We start from the raw sequence: 23,327 nt of genomic DNA, 5'->3' as shown, positions 1-23,327 counted from the left end.
GTGAAAGATCCCATCAGGCCTCGGGGGCTTAGTCACCTTAGTGTTCTTTGCCTCCTTCTTGATCTAAAGACGAATAGAGTACTAGTGTGTCCCAAAATTGCTAGAGCTATCCCCCCATCTGCACTGCACATTTGAATCAGAATATTTTCTTACTGCAATAACCTGAACATAAATCAAAATCAATGTTTACTTTTAGGAAACAAAATGCATGTAAAACAACAATGTGTAGACAATGCATGACTTTAAAAAAAATTCCTCATACACTGTATATAAAACAACTGAATAGAATGTTGTAATATTTAAATAATGTATCAGTTGTCCCCATTAAACATGGTAGCATCAGATTTTTAACGGTTTTCTTATAAAAAGTAGTACACTTGTTAAGGCCTTGATGTTATATACAATGTCATTTATACTGTTGTGATCTTGGGTGATAGTAGTGGTTAGGGATAGTGGTGAAATAGAAAGTATGAAAACACAACAAAAGGAAGCAAAAGAAGAGTTACATTCACACACAATACATTCACACTTTAATTATTCAATACTTTAAGCATCACATTTTATTTACCGGTTTCAGCTTATTTGTTCTCCCAAACAATTTCTATGGGCACTTGGTTTCAAAATATTTGGCAACAAAGAAGCATTTGTTAATACATTAGAGAGAAAATATAAATAGTTTGGTTGAACATTTTTACAGAAAAAGTTTACAGTGCAGCTCTTTGCTGTTTGAACCTTCTCAGGAGAGATGAATTGCTTATTGGCCCAAATAAAATATTTCTAACCCTTATAGGTAACGAACAAACAATTTACATCATTTCTCTTCCCACATTCCACAACCTTGAATGAAGAAAACAGACTGTAAGAATTAAATAATTGTAAAACAACTGTTGTGAATTTTGTAAATCAGTATTCATAATTTAATATTTTAGTGCACTTCACAAGAATGCCAAGTTTCCTCCTTTTATGCAATCTGAGCATGTATTCAGATTAGGATAAACAGATGCGAATTAAACATATGATCAGGCCAAAATAAACAAACAAATCTTTCAAGAAACTTAATTCAATTAATGGCGGAGGAATAAAATGTCAGTGCAGTTTTATTTGCATCCATTTGCTCAGCAGATTGTATCTCTGCTGGATTTACTACAGAAAATCATTCAAGATGCTATTCAGTTTCTTCAATTTTCTTGCATCAGAATTGAGAGTTTGCACAGCTAATAATGAGGCACATGGCAAACATCATGGACTTTAGTTAAAACAGAGAAACTGAATAAAACTCTTAGTTACCAATTATTGGATGCCATTATACTCAAATATATCTAGAATTCGAAGTATAATGTTGATTTCCTCATGAATTTGGATTGGAACTTAACTTTGGGATGGGTCCTGCTGCAACGACTCTGTTTTATAAAGGGCTTTCATCAATATGATACAGCAAAGGAACAAAGCTCTAAATGCAGAACAGCTACTTACCCTACATACAAAAATGAGGAGTTAATTGTAAGGGCCCAGTAGAATATGTAGAGAAATTATGAGAATTATAGCTGTGAGGACAAGGCATAAAAATTCAAATGGTTGTTCATTTGCAGCTATTTACTTGAAATCTCATCAATTGAAATAAAAACTTTCAGTACAGAATGAAACTTTTCTTTAACAATTCGAGTATGTTTCATTCTAAATTTATTGTCAGTCAGCTACATAACCCTATATCTGCAAAGTCACTTGTGCAATCCGTTTATTAGATTTATGACAGCTTTATTTGAATCCTGTGAATCCAAAGCAACAACATTATAAAGAATAGAGAGAAGCCTTGTACAAAACTGCACATTTTCTTCCTTGTGTAGTGTATAATTAAACTAGCAACAGAAAAGGTGCCAAACAAAAACAAATCTCCAAACGGGCAAATTTCAAACTAAAGTGAAATTTCACTGATTTTCTAATGCAGGTTATTAAGGTTTGTCGATCCAAAGATCTAGTGCTACTGTAAATAGCGATAAACCTTGTAGCAATGATTTCCGGAGTCAGCTACCACCACGTGACCGTCAGAAGTCAATGCTAGACCTTGTGGGCCATACAAAGGGTCAGCAGAAGTGTTAATGTAGGAGAGGAATGATCCATTTCCATCAAACACCTGTTGAAAAGTAGAAATAAATAGAAATTAGCATTAACACTGCATCCAGGGATCTATATTTTGCTATCAAAACTACCGAAAAATACTGTCAATGACAGGAATTGTTTTAATTACACTTCTCTGCTTACTACAATGTTTTATAAGTTTTAAATTTTATACAATAACTTCAACAAAAATGCAGATAAAGCTGTTACCTGTATGCGACTATTTCCCCAGTCAGCAACTATAATATTTCCATTGGAATCCACGGCTACTCCAGTTGGAGCATTAAACTGACCATTTCCTTCTCCATTAGATCCAAATTTTAACACAAACTCACCATCTGTGTTGAATACCTACATGTAAAAATGAAGAAGTCAAAACTAACGATACAACTTTTGATCTTCTAATCTAATATTTAGTCTTGAATAAAATATTTTTATCATTAAAGAGAGCCCATAACCAAATAAAATTCCTGAAGCTTAATTCATACATACACAAAGTTTTAATCTGAAGCAGACTGAACTCCACCTGCTGTAAGATAAATGGATTTTAAAATTCACACTAAGATTGGAAGACTTTCATTTGAAGTTTAATTTTCTATAATTTAACTATTTAATATAAAATCTGATAAGTCATTTTGCTGCTGTATAATATTTTGTCTAGCCACATTTGGAGTGTGGCCGAGTCTCCAGCCACTAGATTCTATCGATACTTCTCGATGCCTGAATAAAGCATTGAGCATAATCCAACACATTACCTGCCCTGGATATTCTCTCTTCCCCCCTCTTCCCTCGGGCAGAAGATAAAAAAGCCTGAAAGCAGCTTCTACCCACTGGTATGACAAATGAATGGTTCCCTGGTGCATTATGATTCACCCTTGACCTTCCTGTTGACCTCATTATGATCTTGCACCTTCTCTGTAATTACACTTTATTCTGCACTGTTATTACTCGTTTACCTTTTTCTATTTCAATGCACTGTGAAATGATCCCTGCACCACTTGGTAAAATGTGTGCAGACAACATCCACTGTCTTTCCTACATCAACTTTATAAGAGTGGTTAGACATAACTACCCATACACTAAGTCATTCCATGTTTACACCCGAACCCAAGGGGGTTCAATACCCTCACAGGCAGGTTTAATAGAGCTGTTAGGGAGGGTTTAAACTAATTTTGCAGGGGATAGGAACTGGAATGATAGGGCTGAGGAAGGGGAAAACAGAAATAAATCAAAGATAGCGTGCAACAGAGATGATAGACAGGCAGGTGATGAAGCATAATCATAGTCAGTGGGACGATTTACAAGGCAATAGCATGGTGCAGTTAAAACAGAAAGCAACAAATACTGGACTGAAACTGTCATATTTGAATGCACGCACCATAAGAAATAAAATGGGCGATCTTGAAATTCAGCTACAGATTGGCAAGTATGATGGCATGGCCATCTCTGAAACTTGGCTAAAGGATGGCTGAATGTCCAAAGTTATATGGTGTTTTGGTATGGTGATAGGTTTGTAGGCAGAGGGGCTCTAAGAAATAATATTAAATTATTAGAAAGGGATGACATTGGATTGGAGGGTGTAGTCTCTATGGGTTGAGTTAAGAAATGACAAGGGTAAAAGGACCCTAATGGCAATTGCTGTTGCAAACAGCAGCCAGGATGTGGATTACAAATTACAGCAGGAGATAGAAAAGGCGTGTCAGAACGGCAAAGTCATGATAATGAAAGTGGATTGGGAAAACCAGACCAGTACTGGACCTCAAGAGAGAGAATTTGTAGGATGTCTAAAGGATGGCTTTTTAGAACAGCTTGCTGTTAAGCCTACTAGAGGATTGGCTGTGCCGGATTGGGTGTTGTGCAATGATCTGAAGATGATAAGTGAGCTTAAGGTTAAGGAACGCTTAGGGAACAGTGTTCACAATTTGATCGAGTTCACTTTGAAATTTGAGGAGGAGAAACTAAATTCCATTGTGTCAGTATTTCAGTGGAATAAAGGAAATTACAATGGCATGAGAGGGGAACTGGCCAAGGTTGACTGGAAAGAGACACTAGCAAGAAGGACAGCAGAGCAGCAATGGCTGGAGTTTCTGTGAAAAATGAGGGAAGTGCAAGACAGATATATTCCAAATAAGAAGAAATTTTCAAATGGAAGAAGGACAGCACCAAGGTTGACAAGTGAAGTCAGAGACAAAGTAAAAGCAAAGGAGAGGGCATACAAGGAAGCCAAAGCTAGTGGGAAGATAGAGGATTGTGAATTTTTAAAAACTTTCAGAAGGAAACTAAGAAGGTCATTCGGAAGGAAAAGATGAATTATGAGAGGAAGCTGGCGACTAATATCAAAAAAGATCCTAAAAGCTTTTTTAAGCATAAAAAGGGTAAAAGAGTTGGGAGTCTATATAGGACCAATAGAAAATGATGCTGGAGATATTCTAATGAGAGACGCAGAGATGGCAGAGGAACTGAATGCATATTTTGCATCAGTCTTCACAGTGGAAGACATCTGTAGTATACTGGACATTCAAGAGTATCAGAGAAGTGACATTCAAGAGTGTCAGGGAAGTGAAGTATGTCCAGTGAAAATTACGACTGAGAAGGTGCTCAGGAAGCTTAATGGTCTGAGGGTGGATAAATCTTCTGGATCTGATGGAATGCACCCTTGGGTTCTGAAGGAAGTAGCTGGAGAGATTGCGGAGGCATTAACAATGATCTTTCAAGAATCGATAAGATTCTGCGATTGTACCGGATGACTGGAAGATTTGCAAATGTTATTCTGCTATTTAAGAAAGGTGCAGAAAGGAAATTATAGACCTGTTAGCCTGACATCAGTGGTTGGGAAGTTGTTGGAATCAACTGTTAGGGATGAGATTACGGAGTACTTGGAGGCACATGACAAGATAGGCCAAAGCCAGCATGGTTTCCTGAAAGGAAAATCCTGCCTGACACACCTACTGCAATTCTTTGAGGATATTACAAGCAGGGTAGACAAAGGAGATGCAGTAGACGTGATGTACTTGGATTTTCGGAAGGCCTTTGACAAGGTGCCGCACATGAGGTTGCTAAGCAAGATAAGAGCCCATGGAATTACAGGGAAGTTACTAGCATGGGTGGAGTATTAGCTGGTTGGTAGAAAACAGAGTGTGGGAATAAAGGGATCCTATTCTGGCTGGCTGCTGGTTACCAGTGGAATTCCATATGGGTCGGTGTTGGGAGCGCTGCTTTTTACGATGTATGTCAATGATTTGGACTATGGGATTAATGGATTTGTAGCTAAATTTGCCAATGATACAAAGATAGGTGGAGGAGCAGCTAGTGTTGAGGAAACAGAGAGCATGCAGAGAGACTTGGATAGTTTAGGGGAATGGGCAAAGAGGTGGCAAATGAAATACAATGTTGGTCATGCACTTTGGTGGAAGAAATAAACGGGCAGACTATTATTTAGATGGGGAGAGATGCAAAGGGACTTGGGAGTTCTTGTGTAGGATACCCTAAAGGTTAACCTCCAGGTTGAGTCAGTGGTGAAGAAGGTGAATGCAATGTTCTTTCTTTTTAAATCATTTTATTGAATAAGTATACAAAGGGTAATCCATATAGGCACTAATACACTGTTAGAATATAATAAAATTACAGGAGATATTAATACAGAAAAAATTGATACAAACAGTGCAATTTAAACATAAAATAATAAGGAAAAATAATAGTATACTAATTTTTATATATATATCTCAATAGAGAAAAGGAAACCCTCCCCAAAAAAACCACCGTGCAACTAAACTAAAAGCAAAGCAATGGGCTAACTTGGAAACAGGTAGAGTTAAAGAACTTAAAATCACGTCCTCAAACCCGACCTCCATTAAAAACAGTTTTAAAAAAAAGCAAGAAGGGAATATAAATATGGAGCAAAAGAGAAAAAAAAAGATTACATTAAATGAAAATATTGAATAAAAGATTTCCAGGTCTGTTCAAATTTAAGTGGGGAATCATAAAGATTACTTCTAATTTTCTCCAAATTTAAGCATAATATCGTGTGAGAAAACCAAAAAAAGGTAGTTGGAGCATTAAGCTCTTTCCAATGTTGTAAGATACATCTTTTCGCCATTAAAGTAAGAAATGCAATCATTCTACGGGCTGAAGGAAAAAGATTACTGGAAATTTTAGGTAATCCAAAGATAGCAGTAATAGGATGAGGAGAGATATCTATATTCAATACCTTGGAGATAATATTAAAAATGTATCTCCAAAAAGTTTCCAGAGTAGGGCAAGACCAAAACATATGAGTTAAAGAGGCTATCTGCCCCGGACATCTATCACAAAAAGGATTAATATGAGAATAAGAACGAGCTAATTTATCTTTGGACATATGTGCTCTATGAACAACTTTAAATTGAATTAGGGAATGTTTAGCACAGATAGAGGAAGTATTGACTAATTGTAAAATCTGCCCCCAGTCATCCACGGAAATGATAGAACCCAATTCCTGTTCCCAATCTGACCTGATCTTATCAAATGGAGCTTTCATAAGTTTCATAATAATATTATAAATCATAGCTGTTGCTCCTTTCTGACATGGATTAAGGTTAATTATAGTATCTAAAATATATGTAGGAGGGAGCATTGGAAAGGAAGAAAGTATAGTACTTAGGAAATTTCTAACTTGAAGATATCTAAAAAAAGGTATTCTTGGTAAATTATATTTATTAAATAATTGTTCAAAAGACATAAAGGAACCATCTAAAAATAAATCCAGAAACCATGAAATACCCTTAGTCTTCCAAATTTGAAAAGCACGATCCGTGAAAGAGGGAAGAAACAATGTTACCTAAAATAGGGATCACTAGCCCAAATTGGTTAAGATCAAAAAATTTTCTGAATTGAAACCAAATACGTAAGGTATATTTAACTAACGGGTTAGAGACCTGTTTAAGGCGTTTCAAATCAAAAGGAAGAGAGGAACCTAAAATAGAGCCAAGTGCATAGCCCTGAGCAGATTGTAATTCCAATACTACTCATTCAGGAATGGATAGTATATCTTGGTCAAGTAACCAAAATTTCATATGTCGAATATTAATTGCCCAATAATAGAATCTAAAGTTAGGTAATGTGAAACCTCTATCTCTCTTAGCTTTCTGTAGATGTATTTTACCCAGTCTCAGGTTTTTATTTTGCCAAATAATTGAAGAAATTTTAGAGTCAACTTTATCAAAAAAAGATTTTGGAACAAAAATCGGTAATGCCTGAAATATATATAAAAATTTTGGCAGAATAAACATCTTAACTGCATTAATACAACCAAAGTTAAATATAGTGGAAACCATTTAGATGAAAGTTGAGTAATATGATCAATTAAGGGTAAAAAATTAGTCTTAAATAAATCTTTGTTTACAAGTAATTTTAATCCCAAGATATGAAAAATAATTATTAATCAATTTAAACGGAAAGTTATGATACAAGGGAAGTTGTTTATTAATCGGAAAAAGTTCACTCTTACTAAGATTTAGTTTATAACCTGAAAAAAGACTAAATTGTGCTAATAAATCTAAAGCAGCAGGGATAGATTTTTGAGGATTAGAAATATATAAAAGTAAGTCATCAGCATAGAGTGATATTTTATGGGACTTTAAGCCCCGACTTATCCCAATAATATTTGGAGATTCTCGAATGGCAATTGCAAGAGGTTCTAATGCAATATCAAATAATAAAGGACTAAGAGGACAACCTTGTCGAGTACCTTGAAAAAGAGGGGAAAAAAGGCGAGCTTAAAGAGTTAGTACGGACCGAGGCCATAGGAGAATGATATAACAGTTTGATCCAGGATATAAATTTCGAGCTAAAATTAAACATTTCAAGCACCTTAAATAAGTAAGGCCATTCTACTCTATCAAAAGCTTTTTCCGCATCTAAAGAGATAGCACACTCAGGAACATTTTGTGAGGGGGTGTAAACAATATTTAACAGTGTGAGAATGTTATAGAAAGAGTAACGACCTTCAATAAAACCCGTTTGGTCTTCCAAAATAATAAAAGGAAGTACTTTTTCCAATCTGTTTGCTAATAATTTAGAAAAAATTTTAGAATCAACATTTAATTAGGATATTGATCTATAAGATGCACATTGAGCAGGATCTTTATCCTTCTTTAATATTAGAGAGATTGACGCTCTATAGGAGGATTCGGGAAGTTTACCAAGCTTTAATGAAGCCTCCAAAACCCTACAGAACCAAGGGATTAATGAAGATGCAAAAAACTTATAAAATTCTACGTTAAACCCATCAAGGCCAGGAGCTTTCCCTAGGTTCATAGAGGAAATAACATTCTTAATCTCATCAGTGGTAATGGGAGTATCTAGCATAGAAGACATATCCTGTGAAATCTCAGGGAAATCTAGGTTATCTAAAAAGTCATTCATATATTTAGAGTCTCGTGAAGACTCTGATTGATATAAGGAAGAATAAAAACCAAAAAAGGTTTGATTAATCTCAGCGTGATCAAGTATCATTTTGATTATAAATCTGATTAATTTGAGATTTAGTATAATTAGACTTCAATTGGTTAGCCAACAGTTTACCAACTTTGTCACTGTGTACATAAAATTCACTTCTTGTTTTTTTTAAATTGGTTTACAATCAAGGACGAAAGTAATAAACTGTGTTCCATTTGAAGTTCAGTTCTTTGTTTATACAACTCCTCAGAGGGAGCTGTAATATATTTCTTATCAATTTCCTTAATCTTTTCCACAATTACCAGCTCCTCCTGCTTCAGCTTCTTCCTCAAAGCAGCAGAATACGAGATAATCTGACCACGAATATAAGCTTTAAAAGTATCCCAAAGAATGTTCACAGAAATATCCTCTGTTTAGTTGATTGTAAAAAAAAGATCAATCTGTTCATTCATAACAAAATCCGAGTCCTGAAGCAGCAACGAATTAAAATACCATTGTCTATTATTTGGTGTATTGACTTGAATTTTAATAGAAAGCTTAAGTGAAGCATGATCTGAAATGGTTATAGAGTCATAATCACATTTAATCACTGAAGAAATAAGATGAGAGTCAATAAAGAAATAATCAATTCTTGAATAGGAATGGTGAACATATGAAAAAAAAGAAAAATCTTTTCCCTGAGGATGCAAAAAACGCCAAATGTCCGTCGACCCAGAATCAGAGAGGAATGAGTTAATCAAAGTTGCAGATGTATTAGGTAAAGTCCGTAGAGGAGCCGAACGGTCCAAAACTGGAGATAAGCAAGTATTAAGATCTCCGCCCCAGATCAATGAAAACTCATTCAAATTCGGGAACCGATTAAATAATGATTTATAAAATTCTGGACAGTCCATATTGGGAGCATAAACGTTAACCAAAACTACCTTTTTATTAAATAGTAGACTACTAACCAGTAGAAATCTACCATTCGGATCAGAGATAATATCATGTTGTACAAAAGTAACTGAGGAGTCTATAAAAATAGAGACGCCTCGAATCTTAGCGTTAGAGTTCGAATAAAACTGTTGGCCCTTCCAGAATTTAAAAAATGTAGTCTGTCCCCCCTCCACACATGGGTCTCTTGTAAAAATGGAACATGTGCTTTAAGTCTCTGGAATACTTTAAAAACTTTTTTCCTTTTAATTGGATGATTAAGACCATTAGTATTCCAGGAGACAAAATTAATAATAGACTCCATAAACCCTAAAGTCAACCCGCAAAAAGGAGGATTGACGATAGGTTCGACCCATGATCCCGGAAAGGGAACAGAACAAACCAGAGATAATAGGAAGGAGAACGCAACCAATGCTTCAGTAATGTAAATAGCCCAAGAAGAAAAAAACGAAAAAGTGAAGCCCCTCCCACCACCCTCCACCCCATGACCCCAAGGCTAAATCTAAAGCAGACCAGCCAGAAAGAAGCAAGCACTAAAACTACCCCCATGACTTCCGATAGACACTCCCTTAAAAAAGTGTAAATTAAAAAAGATCATCTAGTTATAAAACAGTAGAAGAATGAAAAAAGTAGATCAATTAAGACAAACACGATATAAAACAGAGAAAAAGCTGGAAACTATAAAGAAAACCGTAACAAACCACAGACCCTATGATTAAACAAAAAAAAAGAAACGAAATTATTAACATAAACTAGCTAGGAAAACCTACAAAAAAAAGTACATTTAAAGACTACAAAATTTAAGGCCTCAAAAGGAAATACGCAAAATGATGCCGAGGGAATACCCACCCAGAATCCCCAGGGAAAAAGAAAGGAATGACGCAGTTAGAAAGAAAGTTTGGCAACCATATTAATTAATCAAAAATAAACTTTTCTGCCCATATAAAGCAAAAAAATTAAACCCGACAGATTCACAACCTCCAATCAAACGGAGATAATTAAAAATTACGATTAAGATGTTGAAGGTGAAAATTGATCCAGATAACTCTGGGCATCCGATGGAGAATCAAAAAAAACGGACCGCCCCGTCAGGTGTGCGAATCCTTAAACGCGCTGGGTAAAGCAGCGCTGGTTTTAAATCCATTTTGTAGAGTTCCGACATCACAGATCTGTAACGAACCCGTTGATCCCGAATCTGTTTGCTGAAGACCTCCACGAATCAGAAATGAAGATCCAAAAAATCAATGTATCCTTTAGATCGAGCGAATCGAAGCAATTTCTCCTTGTCTTGAAAGTAATGAAATCGTAGAATGACATGCCGAGGTTTATCTGACTTAGACGAATATGATGGAACTCTGTGAGCTCGCTCCAATAATGGTGGTTGGTCAGGAACTATGGTAGGAAATGCATCTTTTAAAAGTTGAGAAAAAAAACTTTATAGGGTTGTCAGATTCAACAGCTTCACGAACACCAATAATTCGAATATTCTGCCGTCGCATTCTGGATTCTAAGTCAGAGTTTTTAGAAGTCAGAAAGTCAAGTTTTTTCTTCATTGTAGTAATTGTTTCTTCAATTTTCCCCATCTTGAGTTCATTTTGTTGCGTGGATTTTTGAAGATTAAATATAGCCGACTGATGTTCCGTGATAGATGTTTGCATTTTATCAATTGAATTGGCAATTTTCTGGAAATTAATTGAAATTTCCGTACAAATCAGCTCGGTTATAGAGGTTGAAATTTCCCTTTGAATTAGGTCCGATATAGCTTTCAAAGTCAACGGTGGTTCAATCGGAGGAAGATCGGTACCTTTCGGTCTAACCGGAGGTTTGCCGTTTTTCCCGTTCTTAGACATAGCAGACCTTAAAAGCATCTGAATATCAAAAAGCCCAATTTGTTTCAAACTATTGTAAAAGTTGATGCCTTGATGGTTAGTTTAAATATAGCTGATCATAGAAAGAAAAACTCAGAGGTAATGGAGCGAGTCAAGAATACAACTTCACTCCATGAGCTCTACCGGAAGTCTCCGAATGCAACGTTGCCATTCATTTCTAGAGGTATAGAATATAAGAGCAGGGATGTGATGTTGTGGCCCAATAAGGCAGTCGTGAGACCACACTTAGAGTATTGTGTGCGGTTTTGGGCTCCTTATTTTACAAAGGATATTGGAGAGGGTTCAGAGAAGATTCACGAGAATGATTCCCGGAATGAAAGGGTTACCATATGAGGAATGTCTGGCAGCTCTTGGGCTGTATTCCCTGGAGTTCAGGAGAATGAGGGGGGATCTCATAGAAACATTCTGAATGTTAAAAGGCCTGAACAGATTAGATATGGCAAAGTTATTTCCCATGGTAAGGGAGTCTAGGACAAGAGGGCACGATTTCAGATTTGAGGGTCATCCATTTAGAACAAAGATATGGAGAAATTACTTTCATCAGAGGGTGGTAAATCTGTGGAATTTGTTGCCACGAACGGCTGTGGAGGCCAAGTCATTGGGTGCATTTAAGGCAGAGGTAGACAGCTTCTTGAGTAGCCAGGTCGTCAAAGGGTATGGGGAGAAGGCAGGGGAGTAGGGATGACTGGAAGAATTGAATCAACCCATGATTGAATTCTGGAGCAGATGAGGACCTTATTGTTTGTTAAGAGGCTCCATAATAGCCCCTTCTTTATCTTGAAATGCCATAGCAAATTAGCACAATGCACACTGGTCTCACTATCCTTCACGGCCTTCCCCTTCGTAAATATTGACACAAATTTAGAATCTACCCACATTCTCTGCCTCCAAGCACATGCCCCTCATTTATCCTTGACTGGTCCTACACTCTCCTATTTATCTTCTTACTGTTGATGTCTTGGGATTCTCTTTAATCCAACTTGCTAAGGACATTCTATGGCCCTGAGGACCGCCCCTGTCTGCAAATGGAGTAGCAGTATTTTTGTGCTGTTCTTAGTTTTCTTTCTCTCTCCCAGTTTACGCTTTGAATTTAAAATTTTTACTTGCCAATTCTTGAGGGGGAACAATATGTCTATGTCTACAAGAAGTGGGAAGAATTTACCTGAATCTAGTGATAAAGGTAATGGGAAAGGAAAGGTGCAAAAGGAAAGATCTGATGAAATGCCATCATGGGCTGAAGATATCGTTCGGACACTGAATTCAATTAAGGATCAGAATGGATCAATTAAAGACCAACTGGAAAAGAATAGTTATGAAATGAAGTCATTTCTGGGAAAACTTAAAGACCTGGAAACTCAAGTTATTTCACATGAAGAGGAATTGAAGATAACTAAGCAAAAGTTGTCTGAAGCTACAACTTGTTTGGAAAGACATCAAAATAAGATTATAGACCTGGAAACTAGGTCTCGACGAAAGAACATACGAATTGAAGGAGCTGAAGATGGAGATTTAACTGCTTACTTTGGTAAGCTTTTCCACAGTTTATTTCCTACCATTCTATCAAAGCCGCCTGCTATTGATTGATTGATTGATTGATTCAGATTGATTCCTGGGATGGCAGGTCTTTCATATGAAGAAAGACTGGATGAACTGGGCTTGTACTCGTTGGAATTTAGAAGATTGAGGGGGGATCTGATTGAAACGTATAAGATCCTAAAGGGATTGGACAGGCTAGATGCGGGAAGATTGTTCCCGATGTTGGGGAGGTCCAGAACGAGGGGTCACAGTTTGAGGATAGAGGGGAAGCCTTTTAGGACCGAGATTAGGAAAAACTTCTTCACACAGAGAGTGGTGAATCTGTGGAATTCTCTGCCACAGCAAACTGTTGAGGCCAGTTCATTGGCTATGTTTAAGAGGAAGTTAGATATGGCCCTTGTGGCTACAGGGGTCAGGGGGTATGGAGGGAAGGCTGGGTCCTGAGTTGGATGATCAGCCATGATCATAATAAATGGCGGTGCAGGCTCGAAGGGCCGAATGGCCTACTCCTGCACCTATTTTCTATGTTTCTATAGAAAGGGCACACAGGGCGTTTATCTCGAAATCGAAGGATTCTAGTAAATCAAGATCTGTTCTGATTTGCTTTCATCACTTTAAAATTAAAGATTAAATAATGCGACAGGCAAGAAAACAGAGATTTTTAGATTTATGGAATCTGAGCTCCGCTTTTACGAAGATTATCCAAGAGAGATAATGGAACAAAGATCAAAATTTGCCCTGGTAATGAAACAAGCATATGGTAAAAAACTTTTTCTGTCTTTGAGGTACCCAACAAGAATTAAAGTTTTTCCTGCTAATTCTCCTCCTCGTACTTTTTTTGATCAAAAGCTGCACTGGATTTTGTTCAGGCTATACCCGCCGCTGTTGAATGATCTATTCGAAAGGCTGTTTGGCTATCTGTATACTATTCGCATTTTGGAAAGATGATTTATGAAGGTCATTTGCATATTTCATTGAGAGACTAATTAAAGAAGACAAGGAGAGTTGTTCATTATTGCTTATTGTTGGTTTTCCTTTGGAAAGATTTATGGCTTAAGTATCTCTGACTAAATGATCTGAACATTCTATGACTGAGAGAAGATGATACGGGGATTTGTTCCTTTAATTTAACACTTGGTTTGTTTCTTTTTTTTAAATCAGCTAATTGGTAGTTTTTTCCTACTAATAGGGCTTTTTATATATTTTTTCTGTTTTACTATAACATTTTATAATTGAATTTAAAGCTTTTTTAGGGAATTAATATTAAACTTAAAGATGGCACTGGTTTTTCTCTCGAAGAGATAACATTATTTTGGTTCTTTCTTGTTTATTAGTCGACGGAATGTAAATACCTTTTTTTGCTGAGACTTTGTTGTTTTTTCCACAAGGTCACTCTACTTTTTTTACTAACTGGGGGGAGGGAAAGAAAACACAGACAGAGCAGTCAGTAGCTTCGAATTCTATCGTAGATCGCTTGCCTTTTTCGGGCTTCCATGTGTGGGTGGGTGGGTTTAGAGTTAGGAGTTTTTTCCCCATTGGGTGGTTCTAGACCATGCGTGTTTTTTATCTGGTTGTATTCCTCATCACCACCATTTTTGATCATCCCGTATTGGTATGTGCTCTGTGCATGTATAAAGTAGAATAAAATTATAGTATGGTATTCAAACAGATTAATATAATCAGTTGGAATGTACGTGGTTGGAATCATCCTATTAAACGAAAAAAGACTTAAAATTATTAACCGATTCCAACCTGATATAATTTTTGCTCAAGAGACACGCATCAAGGCGGGAGATCAAAACAGGTTTATTAGATGGTGGAATGGTTGCAATTCCACTCTACTTCTCAGAGTAAAACAAAAGGCGTGTCTATTTTTATTAAACCTAATATATTTATTCAAGAGGATATTGAATCAGATTCTAATGGTAGATTTTTAATTGTTAAAGGAACAATCTGTAACAGAAAAGTTGTTTTGGTTAATTTGTATGGTCCTAATTTAGATAATCCTTCCTTTTTTAAAAAAGGTATTTGCTTTACTGCCTGATTTAAATGAATATATGCTGATAATGGGTGAGGATTTTAATTGCTGCTTAAATCCTATGATCGATAAGAGCTCAACCAATCAGCGACTTCCAAATCGATCCGCGTCATTTATTAATTCCTTTTTGATTGATTTTGGGTTGATTGATTTGTGGAGGTATCTACATCCCGATAATAGAGAATATTCTTTCTTCTCACATGTTTATAAAAAATATTCGAGGATCGATAATACTAGAATTGATCCCCGCTTCTTGCCTAGTGTTAAAAGTTGCGAATATGATGCTATTTCTATATCTGATCATGCGCCTCTGAGTTTGTCTTTTGAATTTGATGATGTCATTCTTGTCCGCCCACCTTGGCGCATGTCTCAGACATTATTACAAAACTCTGACTTTGTCAGTTTCATTGAAACCCAGATAAAAGAATTTTTCCTTTTTAATGATATAGAGGGTATGTCTAAATTAGTTATATGGGATACATTTAAAGCATTTATACTTGGTCAGATTATTTCTTATTCAGCTAAACTTAAAAAACAAACGAAAGCAGAATTAGATAGAATTTCAAAACAAATTAAAGATTTGGATAACATCTATGCAATTTCCCCCAATACTGATTTATTTAAACAAAGGGTGGAACTTCAATCACAATATAACCTGTTATTAATTCATCCCATTGAAGGATATTTGCTTAAGTTAAAGAGCCAATTTTATATGTTCGGAGATAAAAATAATAAAGTGCTTGCATCTGAATTAAAAATGGCTGCAGCCAAAAGGCAAATCATGAAAATTCATAGGAAAGATGGTACCTTAGCTCAGGAATATGAAGAAATTAATAAGATTTTTCAAGATTTTTATGCTGAGCTTTATAAATCTCAAAGTCCGTTAGATTCCTCTGAAATAATGCTTTTTTACAAAAGATTGTTTTTCCTAAAATCTCGGCTGAGGATAAAAAAACTCTTGATGCTCAAATCACTGAAGCCAAAATTCATAAAGCTATTTTTTCAATGCAATCTGGTAAGTCCCTGAGACTTGATGGCTATCCAGTAGAATTCTATAAAAAATTTGGAAAGTTGCTTTCTCCGTATATGTTGGAAATGTTTCAGTATTCTTTTGTGAAAGGTGACTTATGCTCTTTTTAATGAGGCTTCTATTTCTTTAATTCTTAAAAAAGGTAAAGATCCCACTGACTGCTTCATATAGAGCTATTTCGTTACTGAATGTCGACGCTAAGATTTTGTCAAAGATAATGGCCAATCAGTTGGAGATTATTTTTGGTAAAATTATTTTTAAAGATCAAACAGGCTATTTCGGAGACTATTTAACATTATATATTCGTCATTTAAAACTCCACAACGTGTTGTATCTTTGGATGCTGAAAAACCATTCGATTGAGTTGAATGGAAATATGTATTCAATGTTTTAGAGAAATTTGGCTTTGGTGTTAATTTTAATAATTGGATTAAAATGATATATAAAGCCCCTATTGCTACTGTTGTCACTAACAATTGTAGATCTCCTTTTTTTCAGCTTTCATGGGGGACAAGGCAAGGGCTGTCCATTAATTTCTTTGTTGTTTAATTTAATATTAGAACCCCTCGCTATTGCTCTTCGTGAGGCTAAAAATATCCATGGGATCTTTGTGAATGAGACCATGCATAAGGTCTCTCTTTATGCTGATGATTTATTGGTTTATATATCTAACCCTGACGAATCCATTCCTGCCTTGCTAAAATTATTTAATGAATTTGGAGGTTTTTCAGGATATAAAATAAATTTTAGTAAAAGTGAATTGTTTCCTTTAAATGATTCTGCTCTATATATGATAATACTCCTTTTAAAGTTGCAGACTCCTTTAGCTATCTAGGTATTATAATTGCTAAAAAATATAAGGATCTTTATAAAGCCAACTTTGTTCCCTTAGTAGACTATGAAGTATTTATTTAGTAGATGGAGTCCACTTACATTTTCACTTGTTGGTCGTATTCATATAGTTAAAATGATGATTTTACCGAAATTTTTAAATTTATTTCAGAATATTCCTGTTTTTTTTGACTAGGAAGTTTTATGATCGGATTGATTCTATTATTTTATCTTTTATTTGGAATAATAAAAGACCAAGAATTAGTAAATGTCACTTACAAAAATTGAAAAAGGATGGAGGTCCTGCTTTGCCTAATCTAAGAATGTATTATTGGGCTGTTAATGTGCGATATATGCCTTTTTGGTTATACTGGGTGATAAGACTGATTGGCCAATTTGGGTAGACTTGGAACTGAAAGTTGTAAAACAGTTTTATTTAACCTCGTTATTGGGAGCTCCTTTACCTATGCAATTAGTTAAAGTTCTAAATTTAAACCTATATCCTGTGATTAAGTATTCTTTACAAATTTGGCTCCAAGTCCACAAGTTTTTCAATCTTAAAAAATTTAAACTTTGTAGTTTAATTTACCAAAATTAATTCTTTAAGCCTTCTTTGAGTGATCCAATTTTTTTACTTTGGAAAAATAAAGGTATTAATTCTTATTATTACTTATTAATACTATAAAGGTATTAATCCTATGTTCCGTGCCTATTCTGGTATCTGTCCCCCACTTTTCCTTCGCTACATCGACGACTGCATTGGCGCTGTTTCCTGCACGCATGCAGAACTCGTTGACTTTATTAACTTTGCCTCCAACTTTCACCCTGCCCTCAAGTTTACCTGGTCCATTTCCGACACCTCCCTCCCCTTTCTAGATCTTTCTGTCTCTGTCTCTGGAGACAGCTTATCCACTGATGTCTACTATAAGCCTACTGACTCTCACAGCTATCTGGACTATTCCTCTTCTCACCCTGTCTCTTGCAAAAACGCCATCCCCTTCTCGCAATTCCTCCGTCTCCGCCGCATCTGCTCTCAGGATGAGGCTTTTCATTCTAGGACGAGGGAGATGTCTTCATTTTTTAAAGGGGCTTCCCTTCCTCCACTATCAACTCTGCTCTTAAACACATCTCCCCCATTTCACGTTCATCTGCTCTCACTCCATCCTCCCACCACCCCACTAGGAATAGGGTTCCCCTGGTCCTCACCTACCACCCCACCAGCCTCCGGGTCCAACATATTATTCTCCGTAACTTCCGCCACCTCCAACGGGATCCCACCACTAAGCATATCTTTCCCTCCCCCCCCCCCTGCATTCCGCAGGGATCGCTCCCTACACAACTCCCTTGTCCATTCGTCCCCCCCATCCCTCCCCACTGATCTCCCTCCTGGCACTTATCCGTGTAAGCGGAACAAGTGCTACACATGCCCTTACACTTCCTCCCTTACCACCATTCAGGGCCCCAAACAGTCCTTCCAGGTGAGGCATCACTTCACCTGTGAGTCGACTGGGGTGATATACTGCGTCCGGTGCTCCCGATGTGGCCTTTTATATATTGGTGAGACCCGACGCAGACTGGGAGACCGCTTTGCTGAACATCTACGCTCTGTCCGCCAGAGAAAGCAGGATCTCCCAGTGGCCACACATTTTAATTCCACATCCCATTCCCATTCTGACATGTCTATCCACAGCCTCCTCTACTGTAAAGATGAAGCCACACTCGGGTTGGAGGAGCAACATCTTATATTCCGTATGGGTAGCCTCCAACCTGATGGCATGAACATTGACTTCTCTAACTTCCGCTAGGCCCCACCTCCCCCTCGTATCCCATCTGTTACTCTTTTTTATGCACACATTCTTTCTCTCACTCTCCTTTTTCTCCCTCTGTCACTCTGAATATACCTCTTGCCCATCCTCTGGGTCACCCCCCCCCGTCTTTCTTCCCGGACCTCCTGTCCCATGATCCTCTCGTATCCCCTTCTGCCTATCACCTGTCCAGCTCTCGGCTCCATCCCTCCCCCTCCTGTCTTCTCCTATCATTTTGGATCTCCCCCTCCCCCTCCAGCTTTCAAATCCCTTACTCACTCTTCCTTCAGTTAGTCCTGACGAAGGGTCTCGGCCTGAAACGTCGACTGCGCCTCTTCCTATAGATGCTGCTTGGCCTGCTGCGTTCACCAGCAACTTTGATGTGTGTTGCTTGAATTTCCAGCATCTGCAGAATTCCTGTTGTTTGGTATTAATTCTTTTTTGGATTTATTTAAAGAAGATAGATTGATGTCTTTTGAACAATTAATTGATAAATATTCTCTTTCATACTCACACTTCCTGCAATACCTTCAAGTTAGTCATTTTTTACAAAAATATTTAAGTAATTTTCCTTACATATTGGAGGCTGACCTGTTAAGATACTATTATGAGTATGAATCCTTTGATTAAGGGTTCTATTGGAAGAATTTATAATTTATTATTACAATGGGATAAGCGTCCCTAAATATCCAAGATTAAACAGGATTGGGAAAAGGAACTTAATTTGACTTTTATGACAGAGGATTGGATGCAGATATTGAAGTTGGTTAAATCTTCTTCAATTTGTGCTAGCCATTCATTGATTCAAATTAAAATTGTACATCGTTATCACTTGACAAAGGAGAGACTTTCTAAAATCTTTTCTAACGTTGATAGTCATTGTGACAGATGTAAAACTGAGATAGCTACACTGACACATATGTTTTGGTCTTGTTCTATATTGGAACAGTTCTGGAAGTCGGTTTTTTCAACAATTTCCAAAGCACTTAAAATTAATCTACAACCTAATAAATTAACTGTGCTTTTTGGAATAATTCCTCAAAATATTCATGGTATTTCTGTGTCTGACCAACATGTTATTGCATTTGTTACATTGATAGCTAGGAGGGCCATTTTGTTGAAGTGGAAGGATACATCAGCTCCCACTATCACAATGGTTCTCTCAAGTGATGCTATGTCTTAGTTTGGAGAAAATTAAAAGTCGAACCTTTGAACCTTTATTTGATTTTGAGAAAAGATGGGGCTCATTTGCTCGTTATTATCATTTGAGTTAATTGATATAATTTTTCCACAATCTAATTGTAAATTTTTTAGTATATTTTCTTTTCTTGCTGGCGGTTTGATGTTTATGTTTAGAAGCTTTTTGAATGACGCATGACTCCGGGGTTGTACACCTAATGGGTTCTTTTTTTTCCTCACTTTTCTGCTTAGTTGGTTTTTTTTGTTATCAAAAAATTTTTTTTCAATCTTTAAGAGAATGTCTTTTTTGAGACATATGTACTCATGTTATTTTTCTGTATAATATAACAATAAGAAGATTTGAAAAGAAAGAATGAATTCTGGAGCAGATTCGATAGGCCGAATGGTCTACTTCTGCTCCTATATTTTGTGGTTTTAAGGATATATAAGTATTCAAATACTTATATATCCAGTCTCTTACAATGCCAGAATGTGATAATAATGAACCAAAACCAATTCAAAGTAGATAAATATTATAGATAAGTACTATAATACTACATAGTCTTAATTCCCTACTCCCACTTCATATGTTTCCTCATTTGAAATTTCAAACATTAGAGAACATGTTCATGGTGAGAGAGGAACACTGTGAAGGTAATATGAGGGATTTTACTTGATACCATCATAGTCATACAAATGACCCTTTGGCCCATCTAGCCTATACCAAACCATTTAAACTGCCTACTCCCATCAAACTGCACCAGGCCCATAGCCCTCCATGTACCTGTCATCCACTGATCTAGCCAAACCTCTCTTAAACTTTGAAATTGAGCTTGCACCCACCACTTGCACTGGCAGTTCATTCCACACTCTCACCACCCTCTGAGTGGAGAAATTTCCCTTCACATTCCCCATAAACTTTTCACCCTTAACCCATGACCTAATTGTAGTCACACCCAACCTCAATGGAAAAAGCCTGCTTGCATTTGCCCTACCTAAATCCCTCATAATTATGAATACCTCTATCAAATCTCCTCTCAATTTTCCACGTTCCAAGGAATAAAGAGATAACTTATTCATCTTTTTTCTAACTCAGGTACTCCAGTGCCGGAAACATCTTTGTAAATTTTCTCTGTACTCTTTCAACCTTACGTGTATTTTTCCTGTAGGTTAGCGACCAAAACTGCACACAATTCTCCAGATTAGGCCTCACCATAATTTTATACAACTTCAACATAACATCCCATCTCCTGTATTCAATACTTTGATTTATGAAGGCCAATGTGCCAAAAGCTTTCTTTTCGCTTTCCAAAAGCTACCTGCCTGCTTCACCACTTTCAGAATCAGAATCAGGTTTAATATCAACAGCTTAAGTCGTGGAATTTGTTGTCTTTGCAGTAGCAGTATATTGCGATACATAATAGAGACAATGTGAATTACAGTAAATATAGAAATAGTACATTTACATACAAAGGCAACGTCATCAAGACTGAAGGAGTCTAGTTACCTGAAGGCCACAAACCAGATGTACAGGACAACTAAAATACCTGGGGATCCTGCAGGCACACGGAAGCCACGATGAGGACACAAGGAAGGCCGCAACATCCAAGTACCCCCAAAGAATGAGACAGATCCTAAAAAGCCAGCTGAATGGGAAGAAGAAAATCAACAAATTCGCCCCAGATACTCAGCCGCAATAGTGTGCTGGTCAAGAAACAAACTAGAAGCCGCCGACATCAACGCATTCAACCTACCAGTCTTCAGATACCCAGCCACAATAACAAACTGGAAGCCGCTGACATCAAGATCTGGAAACTACTAACAATACATGGAGGATTCCCCCCTAAAGTCCAACGTTGAACCACTGTACACCCACCAGAATAAAAGAGGATGGGGTCTTAAAAGTGTCAAGACCACAGTCCTGGAAGAAATATGAAACATCCATTAGTATGTCAGGAAGATGGTCCCCTAAGGACAACCTGCTCGGAGAATACCTCAGACAGCAGGCAGAGAACACAAAAAATGGAAGTGAGTGAAGTAGAACCAGAGAAGCAGAGGCCATGGCAGGACAAGCCACTGTACAGGATGTATCATTGCCAGATATCAGAGGTGGCTGACATAAAGAGAGTCCTACCAATGGCTGGAAATGGCAGGGCTGAGGGACAGCACAGAGGCTACACAAGAACAGGTGCTGAGCACAAGAGCAATTGAAGCAATTGTCTATCACACCAGACAAGATGCAAGATGCAGACTGTGCAAGGAATCTGCTGAAACCATCCAACACATAGTAGCAGGGTGCAAGATGCAGGCAGGGACAGCATACACCTAATGGCACAACCCAGTTGCAGGGTTTGTGTACAGGAACATCTGAGCTGAGTATGGATTGCGCACGCCGAAGTCCAAATGGGAAACACCCGAGAAGACCATGAAGAATGACAGAGCTAAGATCCTGTGGGACTTCCAAATACAGACTGATATTCAGGTACTGGCCAACCAACCAGACATAGTAATACTGAACAAGGAACAGAAGAAAGCAATAGTAACCGATGTGGCAATCCCGAATGACAGTAACATCAGGAAGAAATAATATGAGAAGCTGGAGAAATACCAGGGCTTGAAAGAGCAGATAGAAAGAATGTGGAAGAGCAATCCTGGTGGTGATAGGAGCACTTGGAGCTGTGACACCTGAGTGTCTAAAACAAATCCCAGGAACAACATCTGAGATCTTGGTCCTGAAAAATGCACTACTGGGAACAGCAAGGATACTGTGCCAAACCCTCAAGCTCCCAGGCCTCTGGTAGGGGACCTGAGATTGAGGGAATAATGTACATACATACCACCCATAAGGGGCGAGAGAAAAAATATGCACTCTATATTATAAGAGTTAAACTTAAATGGCAGGGGAGGCTTCTGTACATCTTCCTGATCACAGCAATAAGAACAAGGCACGACCTAGGTGATGGGGGTCTTTCATGATGGATGTTGCCTTTTTGAGGCATCACTCCTTAAAGATGTCCTGGATACTATGGAGACTAGTGCCCATGATGAAGCTGACTAAGCTTACAGCTCTCTTCAGCTAATTTCAATGCTGTGCAGTAACACCCCTCCCATTCCAAACAATGGTACAGCCAGTTAGAATGCTCTCCATGATTCTCTCCATAGAAATTTGCAACTGTCTCTGGTGACATACAAAGTCTCGTCAAACTCCAAATGAAACATAGCCGCTGCCGTGCCTTCTCTGTAGCTGCATCAATGTGTCAGGTCCAGGATATATCCTCAGAGATATTAACACCCAGGAACTTGAAATTACTCACTCTTTCCACTTCTGGTCCCTCAGCAGACTGGTGTGTGTTCCCTCATCTTAACCCTTCTGAATTCCACAATCAGTTCTTTGGTCTTACTGACGTTACAAGGCTGTTGCTGGACACCACTCAACTAGCTGATATATCTTGCTCCTGTGTGCCCTCTCATCACCATCTAAAATTCTGCCAACAAATTTATAGATGGCATTTGAGCTGTGCAATCCCGAATGAAGG

At 37.4% G+C, this 23,327-nt stretch overlaps 1 protein-coding gene across 3 annotated transcripts in view; it reads right to left on the bottom strand.

Moving 5' to 3' along the window:
* Positions 1 to 481: 481 nt before the first annotated feature.
* The window catches only part of trim2a (tripartite motif containing 2a), a 258,355-nt gene continuing 235,509 nt past the window's right edge, over positions 482 to 23,327 (bottom strand). For all 3 annotated transcript variants that reach the window (XM_063046246.1, XM_063046249.1, XM_063046248.1), the window contains exons 11-12: positions 2,326 to 2,466; positions 482 to 2,131 (exon numbers count right to left, since the gene is read on the bottom strand). In XM_063046246.1, coding sequence (XP_062902316.1) covers positions 1,979 to 2,131; positions 2,326 to 2,466 — 294 coding nt within the window. In that variant the 3' untranslated portion in view covers positions 482 to 1,978. The remainder of the gene's footprint in view (positions 2,132 to 2,325; positions 2,467 to 23,327) is intronic.

Source organism: Mobula hypostoma, chromosome 4, assembly GCF_963921235.1.
Source record: "Mobula hypostoma chromosome 4, sMobHyp1.1, whole genome shotgun sequence".
NCBI classification, from domain to species: Eukaryota; Metazoa; Chordata; class Chondrichthyes; order Myliobatiformes; family Myliobatidae; genus Mobula; species Mobula hypostoma.
The sequence above is the reverse complement of the archived record's forward strand: the minus strand, read 5'-3'. Positions and strand labels throughout refer to the sequence as shown.